We start from the raw sequence: 18,609 nt of genomic DNA on the forward strand, positions 1-18,609 counted from the left end.
ATACTATTTTGTAGACCTAAGCCTATAATTTAAGACATGTTTTTGGTAAAAAAATATCTGTTTTCCAATGTTACATTGTACTGTTTTACATAATACATTTGTAATGTGAAAGCCATCTTATGTATATTTATTTTCTTTTGTATTTGTTTGCATTTCATTGATATTGAGTTCATTCAAATGTAACAAAAAGTAATCAGGTTACACAACTTGTATATTGTGATGCTTAGATGAGGTAACTGATAACATTTTATTAGTCATTGTAATGAAAAGTAAACCTCCCAACCCTTTAAAAATGCTCCATTTAGCAAATCACATGCTCTCTCCTTCAAACAGAGGTGACTTTGGACAATGTCCTGGAACTTACTAATAATGGAAGTGGCAAGAGGATTGCAGTGCCTGCTGTGTTTACACAGATTTAGCCGTGTAAAGAGCCTTTCTGATTCTGTGGTGTGTTTTGGTGCCAGAACTACGCACAAATATTTTCCTATGTTATTTTCACCCACATGTATAATGGGGACCTTATACATTTTCATTCTTCATTCAGATAGGGTAAAACAGGAAGTTAATCATAGATACATCTCTGGTTGGAATCGTCTCTGGTGTATCTTCTCCGCCCGTGATTTTAGGAATGTATTTTACTTATGAATGTGTTCTTCTGTCACAGACTCTTCCTTGACCCTGCAGCACCAACACTCCCAGGCAAAAGATCAGGCCTTGGATTAAACTGGACCAGACTTTGAACACATTTCAGAACATGACTGACCCAAAACAATTTTCCACGGGCATTACAGGATTATTATATCAGATGATTTCATAATGTTTGTTTATTTGTTTATGCTTACAATGGGACGATTATGAATGCAAATACTTCTTTTACACATTTTTATGAAGCATAATCAGGGACATTCCCACCCTTTGGTCTCTGCTTTTTTTCAGGTATAATGCTCATAGGAAGGGAGCTTCTGTGGAGTGAAAGGTTTAGAGTTTTGCACATACAACGCTTGTCCTAGATTGCTGCTGTCACATGTTTTCCAGTCTAGTTCAGGCTGTAACTTGTTTTGGTTGTTTTTTTCATTGCTTATTATACTAAAAGGAATCCTTGCTGCAATGACACAAAGTGATTCTCACATGTCTTAATATTTGAGTGGCAGTAAAAATCTGATTTCTCATCAATCCCTTTCTGTTGTGTGCCTTTTAGTAATTATATACAGAGCTATCTTGTAATCCTCTGTATATTGGGATTAGATGTGTCTGTCTGGAACTGCACTCTGTATAAATCCATCAGCAAAATATGTTTACGTATTTACTACTCTACTGTACCCCATATGTGTCCATTCAATAATTGTTCATGCTTAGTTAATTACCTTAGTTATTCGTCAATCGAATTTACGAGGCACTATTTCTTTAACCTAATAGATTTTAAATTGTCTAGTTGCTGTGGACAGAGAGATATTTAATCTGTATTTATGTATTTTTAATGTCGGAGATTAAATTAAGTAACCACTTGTATACAAATGTTGGAAATCATACATTGGGAATAGAGAAGATGAGTGATCATCTTCAGTTATGGTAGTTATATGAAATGATATTAACAATGTTTTTCAGATTTGATATCGTCTCTCATGTATTATATGTGAACATTTTTACAGAAGCCCAAGTATGGTGCTGATCTTAAACTTACACTACTGAGGCCTATGAAACATTGATCCAAATCTCGCGATGCGATTTGAATATCTGAGCTAGAACGAGAACAGTAAACAACAGAGGGAGCTCTGTATGAGCTGTTGTCGTTCGAAACGGAACGGATAGGTGGGACCGAACACAGAGCAGGAAAATAAGTGGTAGTAGCAGTGGGGAAGTAATTCACAGCACTACCCCGGGACACTCATCCCTCAACTTGAATCGTTTTTGGAAGATAGAACGTTTTCCCTCGTCTTCGTTACTGTCTGCGGAACAAGTGTCACTAGCAACAGACGGTATGTTCTCATCGTTTGTAGCTAACCGCTAACCTTGCTAACCAGCGCCCAACGCTCGTTGTGTGTGCTAGTTAGCTGGCTAGCGTTCTGATTATTGTACGTAAGAGAAGCTGCGAGCCTTAATACCTTTTCTAGTGGCTAACAGCTTTATTCTGCTAACGTCATATGCCATGTTCTCATCCTGGATCATTTGTTAGCTGACGTAAACTTGACATTAAACACAATGAACTATTTAGCTAAGCTAGCTTTCAATCTAACGTTATTGGGAAGTCGCAGACATGGAACAGTAAAGTACTGAACGCCAGCTGATGCCTCTGCCCTTATAACAGCTGCTTACCAATATATGATCTTTACATTTAAGTTGGTAGTCAATAAGAGTTAGAGTTACCGAGCAAGTTCCTGCAGCAGTGTTACACTCAGGCACTAGGGTGGATTTGCCCAAGACTGTCATGACAAGATAAAAACTGAATCAGAAGAACAGTGGTGGTTTTGTTTGTGTCACACTATGAACTAAATTGTAAAACGGGTATTGGTGTTACGAGTACATTGGATGTATTTCTTTGGTCGGTAGCTACTAAGTGCTTGAGATTTTTCATTTTTTTGAGGTGAGAAATCGGTAAGGCTCTGTTTTGTGTGTTTAAATCCTCCGTTTTGTGGGCATCCTCAGGTGACATGCATATGACTTTGTCACGACCTTTGGTGCCTCTTCTTTATCTTCTTCTTGTAATATGTGCCAATCTGAGATACAACATTGAGATCTTCCATCAGTTATGATAAAAAGCAAACACGTTTCAACAGATATAAAGTCTAGCTTGAGATTACTTTATCATGTTACAGTTGTTGTGCAATTAATCAACCAATGCTCAAATCTGGAAGGAAAATGCGATTGCCTCTTACCGGGCATGTAGTTGAACTGTCAATGAAGTGAATGTCTATATCAAGCCCAGTCTTCTCCTGCTGCCATCCAGTGTAGTTGTTCTGCTTATCGTCCTTGGCTTAAGAAAGACAAACAAATTGCTCCATATGTTTTGCCCTGTCCCAGTTATCCACTGATAAAAACAGACTGAAGAGTTATGCAGCCACAACCACTCATCCTCTTGACCTGTATTGTGGGTACCCTAGCTCAGTCCAATAGGTTGGACTATGTGGAGAACTGAGTTGTTGTATATTGAGCTATATTGCTGACAGTGTTATTACATCCCAAATATAGTTTTCACTGTAAAAAAAGAAATGGTTTCATACGGCAATAACTGGGTCCATTTAAATGTGTACAGCAATTTGAAGTGTTAAAACTCAGTCTTGGAAAACTATATTGAATTGGCCTCCCTGGGCTTAGCAGAAGGTTGTGCAGACCTGTGTGTTCTTTCAAAGAAAGGTTATTAGGCCAGCATGGAGACCTGTCTTTGTTCTCAGGACAGATGTGTTACCTTCCTCTCTTGCTCTTTGGTAAACACATCTGAAAGGCTTGTTGTTGGATGCCTCACCAAATTTGGGAACACTAAATCATTTGGACATGCATCTGAACAATGTACCTTGGATGTTCACGTATTTATCTCATTTTGCTTAACTGTTTATACATTTCTGACGTGTTCATGAATCATTTATGAATGATTAGGTGGCTCTTACTTTGGTTTGTTGTATGTTAATTTGAAATCTTGCCGTGCCACAAACTGCAAGTTATTGCTCAACTCTTGCTGAACGTCAGTGTTGAAGTAACTCAGTACAGAGAGAAATATCTCACCTCTTTTGCAAGTATTTGGGGCATCCATGCTAGTGTTCATGCTATAAATCTGCATTGGACTGTTTGCTTAGTCCCTGTGCTATCACAAAGCAACACTTAACAATAACAACCGTAATGCTTCGGCATGAAAACACTAGACTGTATGTACACTGCTCAAAAACAATAAAGGAACTCTTTTTAATCAGAGTATAGCATCAAGTCAATTAAACTTCTGGGGTATTGATCTGGTCAGTTAAGTAGCAGAGGGGGGGCTTAAACAGTTTAAGCTGCTTTGGTGTTAATGAAATTAACAACAGGTGCACTAGAGGGGCAACAATGAGGGGACCCCCAAAACAGGAATAGTTTTCCAGGTGGAGGCCGCTGACATTTCCCCCCTCCTCTTCTTTTCTGACTGTTTTTCACTAGTATTGCATTTGGCTAGGGTCAGTGTCTCTACTGGTAGCATGAGGCGATACCTGGACCCTACAGAGGTTGACCGGCAGTCCAAGTCTACCAGGATGGCACATCAATACGTGCCATTGCCAGAAGGTTTGCTGTGTCTCCCAGCACAGTCTCAAGAGCATGGAGGAGATTCCAGGAGACAGGCAACTACAAAATGACCTGCAGCAGGCCACTGGTGTGAATGTCTCTGACCAAACCATCAGAAACGTCATGAGGGTAGCCTGAGGGCCCGACGTCCTCTAGTGGTCCCTGTGCTCACTGCCCGGCACCGGGACGGCAATTTGCCAGAGAACACCAGATTTGGCAGGTCAGCCACTGGCGCCCTGTGCACTTCACGGAGGAGAGCAGGTTCACCCTGAGCACATGTGACAGAGGTGAGAGGGTCTGGAGAAGTCCTGGAGAACGTTCTGCTGCCTGTAACATTGTTCAGCAGGACTGGTTTGTTGGTGGGTCAGTGGGGGTCTGGGGAGGCATATCCATGGAAGGATGCACATACCTCTACAGGTTAGACAACGGCCATGACTGCCATTAGGTATCGAGATGACATCATTGGACCCATTGTCAGACCCTACGCTGGTGCAGTGGGTCCAGGGTTCCTCCTGGTGCACGACAATGCCCAGCCTCATGTTGAGAGTGGGCAGGCAGCTCCTGGAGGATGAAGGAATTGATACCATCAACTAGCCCCCACGCTTGCCTGACCTTAATCCAATAGAACACCTCTGGGAAATTATGGTTCAGTCCATCCGACGCCGCCAGGTTGCTGCTCCGACGGTCCAGGAGCTCAGTGATGCCCTGGTCCAGATCAGAGACGACATACCCCAGTACACCATCTGTCGTCTCATTAGGAGCATGCATACGCTGTAAGGCATGCATACAAGCATGGGGGGGGGGGGCAATACACAGTACTGACTACTGTTGTGAGTTGCTGCAATGGAATTTCAGCTAAATGGACCAGCCTGCCGCATCATTCACTTTGATTTTCGGGGTGCAGTGATGTGGCGTGCTTTCGTTCGTGATGTTCTTTTTTTAAATGATTTACAGCAGGTGATGTAGTCTCAGCTCTCTCTTCTCCTTTTATAACTACACTTTTTGCAACACACACACTTAGAGCCAATCAGCTTTGACTTATGAGATGAAGTTTTAGGTGGGCTGCGAGCGCTTTGATCAACATTTTTTTTTGCAGTGATACCGTGTCAGTATTACATCACAATTATGAAATTGTAGGATTTAACTGAAACCCTCTTGATTTGTCACAAACATGTACACAGCCCAGCACACAGTGAAATTTGACCACTACTTTGGTCTCTTGGTGAGCTTTAACTAGCCACCCTCCACTTCCCAAGCCAAGTCCGTCCTTTACAAAATGACAAGCAATTCTTCACTCAATACAACATTCTACCTATATTAAATCTTTTGGCAGTGTATGGGAAGATATTATAAGGAAAAGGTTTGTGGTAAGTGAGGTGAGGGCTTACAATTTGATGTATGAACCCTTTCTATACAATTTGTTTATGAATACAAATTGTATTGGCGCAACATTATAATTTAGCTGTAAAACTGCCTGAGAAACTTGCATATCACATTAAAATGTGATTTTCCACTGAACCACCAAGACTATGTTGGGTGGACCACAGACAAGGGTGTGTGGTCCACCCAACATAGTCTCGCAAACTTCTTTATGACACACAGTACATAGTTCCTACAAATAAACCACAGATATTAAGGAGATGCTTATGGCGTTATTAATGTTACAGCAACATCTTTTCAAGTGGCTGAATCTCAGTTGCCTCATGGTAAAAGCTGTTTTGTCTTCACTTGTGTTTTTTGTCTCTTAGCAGTTCAAGAGGAACTGTATTGCCCTCTCCTAAGTTACAATTACTTTCAATATTACACCCTCTCCCCAAGCTTTTAGCTCTCAGAAGAGCTGAAATGCCAGGATGTTTACCTCATTTCCTCCCCACTTGAGTCAAGTGTAGGACGAAAGAGGGGAAGTCTGGGAGGGGGGCAGCTGGAGACTACTGGCTTTGTCGGGGTTGGAAACCTTTCTCCCTGTTTCTGCCTTGCCTCTCTTTGTACATGCAATAAGGCCTTTCTTGTTGTTACAGCGTTTTTTTTTTAGCCTTTGTGTCTTGTAGGGTCAGACTCAAAACACAATGCATGACCAATAGGCTTATGTTTCTCAATCTTCTCTTTGTATAATGTTTGTCTTTAATCCCTGCAACTGAGGATGATCACACTGATTAGGTTTTGAATGTCTTCTGTAAACACACTAGAACAAGGTTCACTCGGTTTGATACAGCCACTGACCACACCCCGAGTTTTCAGTTTGCTCTACAATTTGGTCAAACGTGAGGGACACTGTTAAACTTTCATCATACATCAGTCAATAGCTGTTAGCTTATCTGCCAAGAGGTTGCTCTGTGTCTGTTCATGATGCAGTGGAAGCCTCACTAAAGCATTCACTGTCCCTGCCCCCCTAACGGCACAGGAATGTGCATAGGGGCAGCATTACACAGGAGACAGCCCAGCCAGGAATGCAGCTGGAGTGATACTGACTGACTGAATGCAATGGCTCAGCTGCTGCATGTTTCACTGTTAACATTTGTGTGTGGCCTGCCTCATTCCAAGCCTGCCATCACTATTGTCTCCCTTTCCTTTCCTTAGGTGTATCTCTCATCTTCTGTTTATTGGTGGTTTCCTTTCACCCAATCGTACGTGACCCAACGCACATGCTGGTTACTGCTTACAGAAAAACAGCTCACTAGAACTACTGGCTAAGTTTAGACCTACTAAGCGTTTCGTACTTAAAGGAAAGGCTCTGCTCAACTCACTTTTGCCCATTGTAGATACCACCTGGTACTTTTTTTGGGATTGGCTAGTTTGAGGTTCCATACAAGCTGAGCAGATGTGTCTGGCCCAGGGACACAATGACATGCAGACTGCAGTGGGACTGGAAACAACTCGCTCCTGCATACATACATACATACATACATACATACATACATACATACATACATACTAGTGATGCGCGGGTTAAGGATTTTTAACCCCCGCACCAACCCAACCCATCGTGACAGCCAATCCGCACCGCCCGACCCGCAAAATTACGCTCTGATTTTTTAACCACCGACCCAACCCGCGAAAATGGGAGAAAAAAAAAAAAAAGATACCAATGAGTTTACGTCGTGATTTGCCAAACGGTAGGCCTATTAACGAGGGGTTTTGCTCACCTTGTACTGCTGTTTGATTGTCCCAAACTTTTATATGATGCATTACTTTAGGCATTCACGGAATCTCAATCATGGAACGGCAAAATGTTCCAAACAACATAGTTTTATTCTTAACACACAGCAGTGCACGCACGCACACACAACAGGCGGTCGCATTATAAAGCCAGAGAACATCAACCATAATGTAGCATAAACAAAACTGTCAAATGATTGGCTATGGAACACTCGCATTTTCTCCGCAATTTGAAGACGAAAAGAAAAGAAACTCACACAATACCGTAACATGGTAGGCTACATATCTCATTTGCGAGCCTATAATATTAGGCCACCTTCCCACTATGATGTAGGGCTATTTTCTTACCCGACCCGCCCGCTACCCGCATTTTCCACGGAAAAAACAACCCGGCCCGCCCGACCCACGGGCTAGCCCGCGGGACCCACGGGTTTTGGGCCATCACTAATACATACATACATACATACATACATACATACATACATACATACATACATACATACATACATACATACAGTGGGGCAAAAACGTATTTTTGACCACTTGAAATGCTTCTTACGAAGCCACTCCTTCGTTGCCCTGGCGGTGTGTTTGGGATCATTGTCATGCTGAAAGACCCAGCCACGCTTCATCTTCAGTGCCCTTGCTGATGGAAGGAGGTTTTCACTCAAAATCTCACGATACATGGCCCCATTCATTCTTTCCTTTACACGGATCAGTCGTCCTGGTCCCTTTGCAGAAAAACAGCCCCAAAGCATGATGTTTCCACCCCCATGCTTCACAGTAGGTATGGTGTTCTTTGGATGCAACTCTGCATTCTTTCTCTCCAAACACGACGACTTGAGTTTTTACCAAAAAGTTCTATTTTGGTTACATCTGACCATATGACATTCTCCCAATCCTCTTCTGGATCATCCAAATGCCCTCTAGCAAACTTCAGACGGGCCTGGACACGTACTGGCTTAAGCAGGGGGACACGTCTGGAACTGCAGGATTTAAGTCCCTGGCGGCGTAGTGTGTTACTGATGGTAGTCTCTGTTACTTTGGTCCCAGCTCTCTGCAGGTCATTCACTAGGTCCCCCCGTGTGGTTCTGGGATTTTTGCTCACCGTTCTTGTGATCATTTTGACCCCACGGGGTGAGATCTTGTGTGGAGCCCCAGATTGAGGGAGATTAGCAGTGGTCTTGTATGTCTTCCATTTTCTAATAATTGCTCCCACAGTTGATTTCTTCACACCAAGCTGCTTACCTATTGCAGATTCAGTTTTCCCAGCCTGGTGCAGGTCTACAATTTTGTCTCTGGTCTCCTTTGACAGCTCTTTGGTCTTGGCCATAGTGGAGTTTGGAGTATGACTGTTTGAGGTTGTGGACAGGTGTCTTTTATACTGATAACGAGTTCAAAAAGGTGCCATTAATACAGGTAACGAGTGGAGGACAGAGGAGCCTCTTAAAGAAGAAGTTACAGGTCTGTGAGAGCCAGAAATCTTGCTTGTTTGTAGGTGACCAAATACTTATTTTACCGAGGAATTTACCAATTAATTCATTAAAAATCCTACAATGTGATTTCCTGGATTGTTTCCCTCATTCTGTCTCTCATAGTTGAAGTGTACCTATGATGAAAATTACAGGCCTCTCTCATATTTTTAAATAGGAGAACTTGCACAATTGTTGGCTGACTAAATACTTTTTTGCCCCACTGTACATACATACATACATACATACGTACATACAGGCTTTTAGCTAGGATTTTTTTACAGGGTATCCAATTTTTTTTCAATGGCGTAGCAACGCAGGCGCTCGCGCGTTGTATTGAATGGGGGCCCGGGGGCATCCCCCCCGAAACATTTTGAAATTCATACCTCTCTGAAACACTATTTCCTGCATTTTGAGGTGCAAATTTTGTGGAATACAGCCACATTTTTGTCTTTGTTACAACATTATTTTTGTGCTGAGGCTGGGAGGAGGTATGTGTGTGTGTCGGGGGGTGGGGAAGACCAGATAATTTTTGGGTAATATTATAATTACACTGATTGATATACAATATAATATGTTTCATAAGCTAATACAAAGAACAGTGAGTGTAACTGAAGCTAAAAGCTTAATTGTCACTTACATCTTGTATGTCTACTTATTCAATTTTGTTAATCTATATGCAAGACACTTAGCATACAGTTGTTTTAGCTATGTGTTTGTGATGGTTTTCTGACCTTTCACACCTTTGAACAGTCACACAAGAAAACAATTCTTACATGACTACTCTGCTGGAAGAAGCTGGATTTCGTTGTCTGTGTTCTTCCTCTTTTCCTCATCTTTCACAGTAACTTGAAGAAAGATTTTCATTTAGCCTTATTTTTCATTTAGCCTTCATATCAAATCAAATCAGTCAACTATTATAAAGGACATTATCAACTGTAAATGCGTCAATAGTGGAAAAGTACACTGTTCTCCACAAACAACATCCATTTATCGATCTTTTAAAAGTAAAAGCACCCTATTATTCAAAGGAACCATACACATTTTGATCTCATGCGCCCCCCTCCCCACTACAGTTCTCGCCGGTCGCATCGTCCTGACGTTTTTGTTGTTGTTTTTCCCCCGGTTCATCGACAGTTATTGCCACCAAAGAAGCCAGAAAAACTCAGAAATACTGCTATAGTTATCAGGCTTTCTGTCATGTTTGTAAAGATTGTTAAAAGTTTCAAGCTTACCTGCACTTTCTTCCCGCGAAAAAGGTTAAGAGATATCAGATATTCCACCATTACAGCGCCCGTCCACGCCGCATAATGGAAAATCGACCAGTGCAATGCGAGTCACTCGCGAGATGTGAGCTTAGCGCGATTTTCGCGAGATTCTGGCTTGAATCGGCAAATTTTGATCACATTCTGCGAAGTTACCGGAGAAAACAGCGGAGGAAAAAATTAGGGCGTCTTGCCTAAAAGTAGGGCGTCCAATTTCTTATTATTTTTAGTGGAGGAGGACGCCCAGACGCCCACCTGCCTAAAAGCCTACATACATACATACATATTTTGAAAAATGCTTATTTGCCAACTACTGAGGTACATGCGTTCCTCTGTTTGGTTGCTGTTCCAAAGATGCACTGTGTTGTGTGTATGTAATGTTGAAGCTGATATCACAGCAGTTTAAAGTAGCACTCCTATGACGCTCAGCCCATAAACTACCTGGTACTGAAAGCCAGTTGAGCTGAGCCTAACCTTACCATGCAGCAGTAATTAAGCCCTGTTATAAAACAGGTTGTAATTATTAAAGTGGAATGGTTATCGTTCTGTTGCAATGCTGAGTCTCCCGGGGTGTTCCCCCTCCTGCTGGTATTCTAGCAACATGTGCTGATTTACCTTCCTTGACTTAGGAAAAACTAAGGCTTGGTTTTAGAAAGGTTTAATCAGGATTAATGTTTAACCAGTGTGTCAACATAGTTTGAAAAAACTTCAGCGAGAACTGATTGTTAGTTGGTTTGTTATATTTATTTAAGATCTTTTATGTTGAGAGGACCGCAGGCTGTATCATGGTTCCCAGCCTGGGTTAAGTGAGAGCGGTACGCTCCCATGCTTCAGCGGGTCAGCTGAGGTCTGAACTGGATCTGTTCTCTCTCAGGAATAAACTGTCCCCAAGGAAAGCTCTAGCATGTTTGCCAGCTTTCATCAGCTTTCTCTCTGATTGCTCAGTGTGTTCTTTTTGTGCACATACAGTTATGCAAACACAAATGATCACTGTACTCTTATTAAAACATGTATTGACCATTTGGGCCATAACAATGGTAGGTGGTCATCTACCCAAGGTACTGAGAGCTATACTGTCATGGGGCTAAGAAAAGATGTGATGGGGAGTTCTTAAAGATTTAGAAAAAGACAACTCTGTGTTAAAGAATGCAACTGCTCTTACACTATCCAACATCATTTTGATGCGTCAGCGGGTTATATTGATGTGTGTCTGCCATGGGGAGACTTCTATAATTGCATCAAGATTACCTTACTATGCTTTAGAAACATGGACAACAGTAAAGAAAAAAATATTCTTCATTACCAAGGTAGGAATTTGAGTAAAAAGAGTGAAAAGGTAAGTTGTATGCAGTATTTTCTCTTTTGCTTTCGTAAAGGATGATCCAGAGCATTCTAAACTAAAGGAGATTATAAACGAGGCATTGAAGCTCCTCTCCTATGGAGTCATTTTTGTGTCATAAAAGTTCAGCAAAACTTTCTCAGTAACGAGCAAAAATAAGAGTTAAGAAAAAAAGTAAAACTATAACTTGCCAACAAATAATTTGTGCAATCAACACACACACACTAGCAATGGCACCACATGGAAGAGAAATGTCACAAGACCTGAGAAAGAAAAATAATTTCTTTACACCGCAAAGGTGAAAGCTAAAGATCAGCAGAGCTTTACTTATCAGTCAGAATACTGTAGCAAAAAGTGGTACATAAGTTTTAAAAAGATGGAACCGCAACCATCTCACAGAGACGTCCAGGTCATCCATGGAAGTTAACACCTCGACAGGAGCGTCTTCTGATGAGAACGGTGGAAGAAAATCGGCATGCAAGTTCACTGCAGTTATTTAAGGAAGTAGACAGTCAAACTGGGGTGACTATTTCCCATGACACAATACGGCGTACACTGCAGAGGAATGATATGCATGGGTGCCGTCCACGAAGGAAGCCTCTCCTAAAGCCCAGGCACAAAAAAGCCTGTCTAGAGTTTGCCAGGGCCCATGCTGACAAAGATGAAGACTACTGGGACTCTATACTCTGGAGTGATGAGACCAAGATAAATGTTTTTGGAATGTTTTTTTCAAAACTGTATGGTGTCGCAAAGGTGAGGAATACAAAGAAACATGCATGGTGCCTACAGTGAAACAAGGGGGTGGCAGTGTCCTTATGTGGGGTTGCATGAGTGCTGCTGGTGTCGGGGAGCTGCGTTTCATTGATTGCATCATGAATTCACAGATGTACTTCTCTATACTGAAAGAGAAGATGCTACCAACACTCCGTGCCCTTGGTCGTCGTGCACTTTTCCAACATGACAATGATCCTAAACACACATCTAAGGCCACTGTTTTCTGAAGAAGAACAGGGTGAAAGTGATTCAGTGGCCAAGTATGTCTCCTGATCTGAACCCAATTAAACACCTATGGGGAATTCTGAAGAGACAAGTTGAGCATCACTCTCCATCCAGCATCCAGTCTCTAAAAGGGGTCGTTCTTGAAGAATGGAAAAAGATTGATGAAGCAAAATGTTTCCAACTTGTTCATTCCATGCCTAGAAGACTTGCTGCTGTCATTACAAATCATGGAGGCCAAACAAAGTACTGTGTACTAATTTTTCCATCACCCTTATTTGAGTAAAACTGAAGAAAAATGTGTAATCTAAGTTATATTATTAACCTTACTTTCATGTTATAAGTTAAACAGATGTTATATTAAACTTGGTCGTGTCAGCATTTAGAAAATTGTTTTTGTGTTCATTGAGATATTGTTAAAAATGTTACTTTTCAAAGGCGGTGTACTCATTTATGCTGAGAACTGTATATATGTATACACACACACATTCTCAGCAGCCATATGCCTGGGGTCCCTCAGCTGTTTTAAGATGAGGTGGAAGCCTTGTGACGGACACTAACGTAATAATAGCAGCTTACCTGCAATTTTCTTTTAATAGTTGATTAAACCTTAGTTTTAGGGATTTCAGGATACCAGAAATGTAGTAGGACCCTAATTTCCCTCTGAGATTAATAAAGTATTCTGCTTCTGATTAGTTGATAAATATAACAGTGGAGTTCCAAGATTCACAATACAGTAAAAATCAAAAACAAAACATTAAAGGTCCCCTATTATGCAAAATGCACTATAAAATGTCCTCTATACACATATGTCTCCCCTGTCTGTTAAGAGCTTCAGTACAGTTACTGGATGTAATAACACTGTTGTTGTGGCACAGCCCGAGAGCATGCTCTGTAGGCCCCTGCAGCTCTGTGGGTAGATTATGGTTGTGTTTATGTGTTTGTGTTTCCACAGCATGTTTTATGGCCAAGGTGTAACCAAGACACAGATAAACACATGTTTATTCAGGGATGGACACCCAGCCAGCAAGCGGGCCCTCGGGTGCAACACTAAAATAACAGACATTCTCTCTCCACCTCTCTCATCACCACTCCCAGAAACACAAAGCATAACACAGATGTAGAATCCTTGAGTGATGTCACTAGTACAGGGGTGCAATCCTATGTTTAACCCTGTCAACAGCCCTGGATCAGTGTAACTATCAGGTTAATACTTGTTTTAGTTCTCTGTCCTGAGTGTGGATGATATTAGCTTTCAAACGCTGAAGACTGCCATGGTGGATGGGGAGGGCTTTGTAGGTGAGGACCAGTGTTTGCTAGATGTGTATGGATGTTATTGAAATGTAACAATAGACTTGTGAGTTTGGGCTCTAGCTTCTTTTGCCTGCAGTTGTGCACTGTTGTAGTGTACAATCTCCCTCCCTCTTCGGCCTTTTGTTTCTCTCACTCTCAAATGCGTGAAAGAGAACATTTATCAGATTGGCTCATAAGCCATCTGTCCTGCTATTATTTTATTGCGAGGAGACTAGTCACACGGACATGCTCAGACATGGGGTTTACAGAGATGTAATTATGTCAAGCAGGAAATTGTGAAATTACATATAAGCTACAAAGTAATGTTGAAATCAGATGCAAGATCATACATTTGTAGAAGATCTTTAAGGAATGAAACATCTTTATGTTAAGTTTTATTTAGCCCCACAAAAAGGACGGCTCTGTGTCAACACCGTTTAACGTGGTCAACCTTCTGTCGTCTCCTCCAGCTTTGTGACTGTCTCTCTCTTCAGCCATGTAACCCTGCACTACCAGCTGTGATATTGACTGAGACACATTGTTAATTGAATAACATAAACATTAGAGTATTGGAAGGCCGCGTTGAGGGAATAAATTGAAGGAAGTTAGCAGTGTCATCATATTCAATTTAGCCTCATATTGGTACATCCACCATTTGTGAGGACAGGCAACATCCTCATAATTACACTGATAAAATAATCTAAACTTATGGTCCGTTAACTAGTTATTTCCAGAGCTTTTGCTTCCTATCTCAGGGTTTTAATTGCTGGATAGAGATGGCTCAGTTAAATCGCGTAGCTTGAAGCTGCATTCACACGATACGTGATTGGCTCTCATCGTGAGGTTTGGCAAAGAGCCTTGAGCTGAAAACAGCCAGCTATGTTTTGTTTCTATGGTTACCTCCTCTGTTTCCGTTTGCAGTTACATATAGCTGTTATCTGATTGGTTTCGCATCATAATTTCAGCGGTAACCAGGTCAAAGTCTTAATATGAATTTAGCGTGCAGCACCCGGCAACAATTTCCAGCGGTGCGCAGCGCGGAGGGTAGCACTTCCCCCGAGTCGGATGCACAGCTCTCTCCATTGAAACACAACGGCAACGTTAGCGCATAACATGTGAATGCAGTGTGGAATGTGCTTCATACATCGCTTGGATGTGACGTCGAGAATTCTATTCAATCCACATTATCTCAACCCAGCATCTAGCACCAGGTGGAGTTACCTGTTTGATGATCTGAAACCTTTGTGGACTTTTTATCAATCATACTGTTCCCCAGCACAGAAATGATATATTACGGAGGCAAACTACTACTCACAGTATGCTTGTTATGTTTTATTTGTACTCTGTGCACATGTGTGTGAGCCACATTGCCTACAGTTCCATGATATTCCTGTGATTGACATGTTTTGAATGTGACCAGCAAAGGCAGGAAGGTACACAACGGCATGCCTAAAAAACTAAATCGCCTTTAAATTATGTGAAGTATCAAATGGATTCACTCTGGTTTAGGCAGACTTGTGGAGAGGACAGCATAATAGATAATGAATACCTCCTTTTCTTTATTCCTTTTACAGTTTGAGGTATAGCTTTTAAGAATGCTTTTCTGGAAGTAAAATTACTTTGTGTTTCATCTCATTATGACTGTGAGTGGCTTTTGATATTGAACATTAACATGTTTAACTCTTTCCTTTCTGTTCTTCTCTCCCCCTTTACACTTCTTCCCCCCTCTTGCCATTCCCCTCTGTCTCCTGTTTTGCTCCTCCAGGTTCTGTTGCTGTTTTGCAGCAGGTGACCCCCTCCCCTCCGCCAAAATCCGTTTATTAGATGTGACCACAAGGTTGATCAGGAGAAGCCACCATGTCTTAAACCCAGACGGGCCCTCTGGAGCCCTGTCCCCCCACCCTGGATCCCCCTCCCCTATCCACCACCTTACCCCCTCTCCCAGCCCCATCCCACTTCAACACCTTCCCCCACATGTGAGGGACAGGCTCCCGGGCCCCGGCTCCCCGCTGGCACCCCACCCCCCTCCCTCCTTGGAGATGAGCCTGGAGAAGCACCAGCCGCTGGCTGGTGGTATCGGAGGGGTGATGGGCTCTGACCGAGACCTGCAGTCCACTTCTTCCTCCATCTCTCTGCCCTCTGTGAAGAAGGCCCCCAAGAAAAGGCGCCTTTCCCTGGCCTCTCTGTTCAGACGGCGAGGCCGGGAGCCCAAATCAGGGCACCAGAGGGCCAGAGAGCTCCAGTACCCAGGACCTCTTGGGCTGGTGGGTGTGGATGGAATCGCCAGCATTGAGAGCATCCACTCTGAGATGTGTCATGATAAGCACTCTGCCTTCTTCTCCGTGGCTGGGACCGGAGCTGCCTCTTCTGCTGCTGCCTCCACCTCATCTGCCTCGGGGCCTTCCTCCTCTGCCATCACTACCTCCTCCTCCTCCTCTAAGGTGGGGGGTGCGGGGTCGACAGATCTACTGGAGTGCCCGCTGTGCCTTCTGCGCCACTCCAGGGAGAGCTTCCCTGACATCATGACCTGTCCCCACCGCTCCTGTATGGACTGCCTGCGGCAGTACCTGCGCATTGAAATCTCAGAGTCTCGTGTGAACATCAGCTGCCCTGAGTGCTCGGAGCGCTTCAACCCTCATGACATCCGCATGATCCTGGGTGAACGGGCGCTCATGGAGAAATACGAGGAGTTCATGCTGAGGAGGTGGCTCGTGGCTGACCCGGACTGCCGCTGGTGCCCTGCACCGGACTGTGGGTAAGAAGTGAATTTAAATACACAGCACAACAACAAAAAACCATTAGCTAGAAGGACACTTCAGGGGATCTCCTGGCAGTTTACCTCCAGCTCTTAAATTAGAGCACTGAAACTTAGAATATCATAAATATGCCTAACTTAAAAAATTTATGACATAGGGTAACACTATAACCTATAACCTTTCTTTAATGAGTGATGATTTCAATGAGGTAGAAGAGGTTAACTATTTCCCCTGTTTTAATGGAGCAGGTAGCCTGGAATGTGTTTAATAAACCTGTTTATATCATGTTTAAAACTTTCATTCTTTAGATTTCTCTCACAACGTTTTCTTCCAGGAACTGTTAGTGGTCAGGTGCTACTGTTTGTACCTCATCCACTAGCCATAGTAACCTTGAATATTTAAGCAGCTCCATGTTTGTTTTGCTTTTATAAAACAATATACCTTGATGAATTCCATATATTTTTCAATGAAAATGAATAATGATGCAATAATGAATCCCTCAGTCAGTTGTTTTCTAAATCGTTCAGTGTGCTGGTATTGTGTGGTTCAGCTTCAAAAAACAAAGCATGCTGATTTATTTTATTACAGAATAGCAGAATCTCTTTTGAAAAGGTGCTTGTAGTAATACAATGCTGTTGTTTTTTTTATATAAGTCCTTATTTCCTCCCTTCTTTACAAGTTTGTGAGCAAATGTACATTTCCTGTGCTTGGATTCTTGACCCCCCCCAGAGTCTTCCTCCATTCAAACGTATTAACATTGTTTCTGCATAATTTCTCTACTTGCTCCTATCTTCTTATTTGTTCCTCTTCCTCGCTACAGCTTTGGTGGAACATAGTGCAGTTTAATACGCGGTTATTATGGGCTGCATTTCAGAGAACTTTGGGATATGCACAAAAGGCAAATTTGAACCAATGCCCTTCTCCTGGGAACAACAGCTTCAGCCTACAGTCATTTGGCCCACATAACCAGAAGCACCTTGTTCAGGCACACCCGTGCAGCAACAGAATCCTGTGCCAGGGAAAAGGAAGGGACAGGAAAGGAGGTTTTTGACATATTGTTGCATTAATCTGACATTGTAGAAAAGCTGTCTTCTATTTCCTGAGAATAGTCCTCTGCAGACCATAGTCTGCACAGTATTCAGTGTTGTGGCTTTAAACAATGACTTTAAAAAAGATTGATGTGTCTCTGCAAAGCCTCACTGTCCACCTCGGCAGTCAAATGATCCACAGCGAAGGAAGTCTCCCAGGCTCCTCATGCCTCTGAGATTGAAACTGAATCTGGGGTCAGTCACAGAGGGGCTGGGAGGCTTCTGTCTACGTCACATGCACCAAGGTTCCCCTCAGGACATTGGCTAGCTAGTATCAATTTGTGTCTCTTACATATGCAACAACGCTTTATTGAAATATATATATTTTTCTTGTAGCTGACATTTTGTGCTAGTTTTATTCAGAAGTCTTTTCATTTGTTACTGCAGACACCCACATCGTTTAGGAAAAACTCATTCTGTGATTTCATGACAAGGGTTTATATCTTTGCATTTCCTGATGTGTTCTGCTTTTCTTCCACCAGCTACGCAGTGATTGCTTTCGGCTGTGCCAGCTGTCCTAAGATCACGTGCGGCAGAGAAGGCTGTGGTACAGAGTTCTGTTACCACTGCAAGCAGCTGTGGCATCCCAACCAGACCTGTGATGCAGCGCGGCAACAGAGAGCCCAGAGCCTCCGCCTGAGGACAGTGCGCTCCTCCTCCCTCAGCTACAGCCAGGAGAGTGGAGCTGCAGGTCTGTTCATCCTGTGCCTTTCTGTCAATGTACTCACACTGTTGAACCGAGCAGAGATCATCTGCAAGACATTACCACTATGGTAGCAGTGTTACATGGTTTTTTCCTTTTAATTGGATGATGGATTGAAGGGAATAGAGTGGTGCAGTGACGTCATTTTTACAAAGGCCCACCAGTAAGTTAGCACGCTGGGGCTCTCTTGATAAAAGGGAATTGGATTTTGGAGTTTTGAGAAAAATACGATCTGTGGTAAACTAACGTTTATGATACTTACACATTCCTTCATATGGATAGTCTCCAGCTATTTA

General features: G+C 42.6%; 1 protein-coding gene across 1 annotated transcript in view; it reads left to right on the plus strand.

The window, feature by feature from the left end:
• Window positions 1-1,767: 1,767 nt before the first annotated feature.
• LOC134861508 (E3 ubiquitin-protein ligase RNF19A-like) overlaps window positions 1,768-18,609 on the plus strand; it is a 28,200-nt gene continuing 11,358 nt past the window's right edge. The window contains exons 1-3 of the mRNA XM_063878768.1: window positions 1,768-1,976; window positions 15,532-16,521; window positions 18,093-18,301. Of these exons, the coding sequence (XP_063734838.1) occupies window positions 15,806-16,521; window positions 18,093-18,301 (925 nt within the window). The 5' untranslated portion in view covers window positions 1,768-1,976; window positions 15,532-15,805. The remainder of the gene's footprint in view (window positions 1,977-15,531; window positions 16,522-18,092; window positions 18,302-18,609) is intronic.

Source organism: Eleginops maclovinus, chromosome 3, assembly GCF_036324505.1.
Source record: "Eleginops maclovinus isolate JMC-PN-2008 ecotype Puerto Natales chromosome 3, JC_Emac_rtc_rv5, whole genome shotgun sequence".
Taxonomy (NCBI): domain Eukaryota; kingdom Metazoa; phylum Chordata; class Actinopteri; order Perciformes; family Eleginopidae; genus Eleginops; species Eleginops maclovinus.